We start from the raw sequence: 4725 nt of genomic DNA on the forward strand, positions 1-4725 counted from the left end.
TCATTTATAGGCAGTTTGTTCACTATGAGCTCAGCAGTCCTTAATACCATCTATAGATGAATAAGAATGAACACTAGTGATGTTATATCATCAACACCATCACCATATAAAGGCTATCTAAGCATGAATTCATAGTTTGTACTAAGGAAATGCCCAAATTAAAAGGATTTCCTACAATTACTATGCTTACAAATAAAATGCTTTTATATTATACAAAGTTATAACAAGAGTAGATGATAGTTGGTTATAACTATTGCTATTATTTAAATATCACTAGCATTTAACATAGATACATGGTACAAGTATACATTTCTATAATACCTCAGCAGCATTAACCACACTGGTATTTATTCCTCTACTGATTATAGTGTCAAGCAATACAATACTTTGCTCTGGTGTAAACTGAGTCAGCTGTTCAGAGAGGCTCTGGAGAGCACCATTGGATGATCCATTGACCTTTAAAGAAACAAATACATGCATCATTCATGATAAATTTGATAATAGTCATAGATATTAGAGTTAAAAGAAAAGGAATAGGAAACCACGGAATTATCACAGGCATATAATGCGTATCAATTTTTGTTTGTTCTTAGTCAAAATTTGAAATTGAACTGATTCAGCCTATAATGTATAACATATAGTCACAATACTAAAATCAAGTTTACAATACGATGCTAGACTATCTTACTCTCAATTTTTATCAAAAGTGTGGTGATTTAACTTTTTTGAGGCATGCTTTCTGCTAATGTAGTAATTGAAAATCCACCTTAATACACTTTTCATAATAATATACTGTACATGTACATATTAGATTGTGTGTATTAGAATATGCATAAAATGTACATGCACACTCCTCCAAAAATATGTGCCATATGAGTGTATGCATACATGTACATGAGTGGTTAATCATTCTTTAGCACATCATTACACATCATTAATTGCTTACTGGTAAAATGGCAAAATGTGCAAAATGATTACAGTGACAAGTTACACTCTGTTGATCCACTGATGCTACATTACATCCTTCATTGTCCCAGAAGCCACTAGGCAACGAATCATTTGAACTATAAAATGCAATCAATCATCTCTTTAATGAGCAGAAAATTACAAAACACTCACAGTTCAATGTTCCAAAAAACACAGGAAATAGCTGAAGACAATATCTGGACAAAAAACACATAACTTACATTATTTTTTATTTATTATAAGCTTACCGGTTGAGTATGTTCTGATAAAATGAATGATATGACCACTGGCTCTGTCAGCGCATTGGTAATACAAGCACCATTACAATCAACAGCAGCAGATATGACTGGTGATATAAGCTTTCGGCCATCAGAAGGTGAAAGGATTGATGATAAGTTACTGTACACAAAAGATGCTACTGTTGCTGGTAGAGAGTTATTAAATATCATAGCTGGTAAGCTTAAACTGTTGCCTTTGTAATTCAATACAGTTAGCCTTTCACCAGAAAAAGATTCATTCCGAGTCACATTGAGAACTATTATATTGCATATTATAGAGAATGTATTAGTATAATGCATTAAATCACTCACAAGTATTTCCATAATCAAAAGAATTGCTTTGAGCTACTTTAAGAGCAAAGGTATCCAATGATAAAAGGAATTGAGTGGCAACTGAAAGCTTGACTGTCACTGTCTGTCAGTGTATGATAAAATAAATACTATAACTAAGGAAGCCATACCTCATTTACATGCAGTTCATCTATTATGAGTTCAGCAGTTCTTAATACCATCTATAGATGAATATGAATTAGCACTAGTGACATTATGTTTATACCATAACCATCAACACCATATAAGGCTATCTATAATCACACTGAGCTGACTGAAGCATGAATTCATAGTATGTACTAATGAAATGCCCAAATTAAGAAGGGCTTACTAGAATTACTGTGTGTACAAATAAAATGCTTTTTATATTATACAAAGGTATGATTATTGCTGTGTACTCACAATAATTATTTGAATATCACTAGACATAAATACAAAACATAAGTATAATATTATTTTTATAATACCTCAGTAGCATTAACCAGACTGGTATTTATTCCTTTACTGATTATATTGTCAAGCAATTCAATACTTTGTTCTGGTGTAAACTCAGTCAGCTGTTCAGAGAGGCTCTGGAGAGCACCATTGGCTGATTGATTAATCTTTAAAAAAATTGATAATATTCATAAATATTAAGAGTTAAACAAAAAGGGATAGGAAACAATGGAAATTATCACAAGGAATATAATGCGTATCCTAGCAAACAATCTGGTACATCAATGGCGCAAAATATTTTGATTACAAAAATGGAGGAGCATTGCAGGGTTTGTTATAACAGTAAAAGCACAATTGATTTTAAACATTATATAGCTTATTTGCAGAGTTTATCTTGATACCCATAATGTAAGTTGTGTCAACGGTAGTTTCCTATCCCTTTCCTTTAATCCTTATCCCTTTCTTTTATGTTGCATGAACTTGTAGTCAACTTCATGCAACATGTTGGAAAACCACATCAAAGGTACTGGCAACAAAGTAGCCTAATGCATGCCCACCTTAACTCTCATACTATATATAAATAGTTACCATTGAGATAATGCCACTAAACTGTGTATCATAGTTGCATACAGGTTCATTAAGTTGACCACACTGACTGCAAGAGCTTGTTTCTAAAAGAATTGAGAAAATATTATGAGAATGATATATCACATTACTAACCAGTAAACAGTCCTTTGTTGCAAGTGCCAGTAATCAAACTTTTACCAGGTAAGCATTGTAAGAGAGGTGGAGCAGTGATTGTATAGTTTTCAGGACAACTCCTTTGACCATCAAAACATTGATCCAGATCATTAGGTAACCGTGGTGGATTTATCATGAATGGATTGCAACCACAGGTAGAGTTCAATACAGAAACAGACTCATTATTGATCCTAATAATAGGACTAGACAATGACAATGACAATTCAGAGCACTGTTTTACTGGCACAGCATATGTAGAGTTGGAAACTTTGACTGATATTACATTTACAACTTGACCACAAATGGGCAACAAAGAGTCAGCACTTGTAAAGTGAAATATAACATCATCAGGTTGACAGATAGAAAAGGAATAAGAAGACGAAGAATGCGGGATTAAGCTGGAGCCCAGATTAATTCTTGGACACAATGAATAGCCACTACTGGATTCAATCCATATGTTAATGAAGACACCAGTCACACTAATGCAGTTTGTAGGTCTGGAGAGATTAAATGATAGAGTAGCAACAGGCTCCTTACTAACAGTAACTGGAATGACTATAACAGATAGCAAAAGGAGCAGAAAGAAAAAGAAAGATGACACTAATCGCGACATGACTGAACTCAACGGCCTTGTCTTGTTGTTTGGGATGTTTTTGTAGAATTATTTGGACAGGAAGTGGAAACAGATGATGTAGCTATTTGGACAATGGCCAAACCGTGCCCCTGTGGTCGTGTGCCTATACAAAGGTCACAATGGCAGAGCAAGAGAAGAATGACTATGATTCTTTCGATGCGCTTGCTTTGGACAATAACTGAAGCAGACTCTACAGCTCAATGTCAGAATGAAAGGAATCCACGAGGCCTTCAGTCGAGTCGTACTATACTGGGGAATGAGGAGTTAGAGGACTGGCCTCAATGCCCTTGAATATGGCTGTGGTCCTGTCCCTGTATACCTCTGCTCTGCTCCACGCTTTGCCTCTGAGATAGTCTTTGCAGACTTTGCCAAATCCAACTTGTAAAGGTGGGTTAGCGATACGCTGGGCTGCCCTACTACACATTTCCTTCAATAAGTGATTATCTAAGTCATCAAACAAAGTGAAACACTTAGACGGATATACAGATTACGCCACCCTAGCTTCAGCCGTTAACCAATCTAAAGTCTATGGTAAAGAGAATCGTGTTTTGTGACATTATGCAAGATATAATTGTTAAAGTCTGGCTACAAGGGACCATATGATATCATATCTTTGTCTCTGTGTTGCTGCTACACGCCCAAGAGTTGGAACATGGACCAGTCCTGATACAGGCCTGAATCATTACTGATGATCGAGCCTGGACCGAGGATTTGGGGCAATGTCCTGATCCGACATTGACGAATCAGCCACGATTTATGCTGGTGCCAGACCTGATCCGACAACGATAACGATATTCATTAAGCCTCATTATGACGTACTTCCTGTTATGCTTAATTAATACTTAATTATTATTCATTATTAATTTAAAATGATTTGGAATTATTATTAAAACAAAAAAAAGATTATAATTGTTTTCTTTATCATAGTCTACCAATGTTCCACAAGTAAGACACTTCATGTTTTGTAACTTAAGACACCTAAAGAGCCATAAACTAAGAAGGCACTAAAATAATAAACTTACATTACTGAGAAATTAATTTCCCAAAATCTCCAACATTAATGAACTCTCGGGTTCCATGTAGTGAAGCAGATCTTTCAAAGGTATCTTGTCACACATAGTCCTACAAAGCTTAGTTCCATAACATAACTATAATGAGGCATAAATTCTACATAAGCAAAGGAACACATACCTTCCTTAACCAGCATGATGAAGGCAGGTTCACAAAAAAATTCAATGCTATTTGAAGTGAACTATAATGACAAATGATGATAATAAATTAAAACACTATGATTAAACTGACCTTAACAAGAGCTTTAAACAAGAAAGTTTCAGTTCATCA

At 34.8% G+C, this 4725-nt stretch overlaps 1 protein-coding gene across 1 annotated transcript in view; it reads right to left on the reverse strand.

Moving 5' to 3' along the window:
- LOC109584161 (uncharacterized) overlaps window positions 1–4725 on the reverse strand; it is a 36528-nt gene that overhangs the window by 4584 nt on the left and 27219 nt on the right. Inside the window, exon 20 of the mRNA XM_019999769.1 lies at window positions 947–1064. Coding sequence (XP_019855328.1) covers window positions 947–1064 — 118 coding nt within the window. The remainder of the gene's footprint in view (window positions 1–946; window positions 1065–4725) is intronic.

This window comes from Amphimedon queenslandica, unplaced genomic scaffold, assembly GCF_000090795.2.
Source record: "Amphimedon queenslandica unplaced genomic scaffold, v1.1 AMPQUscaffold_13239, whole genome shotgun sequence".
In the NCBI taxonomy this organism is placed as follows: Eukaryota; Metazoa; Porifera; class Demospongiae; order Haplosclerida; family Niphatidae; genus Amphimedon; species Amphimedon queenslandica.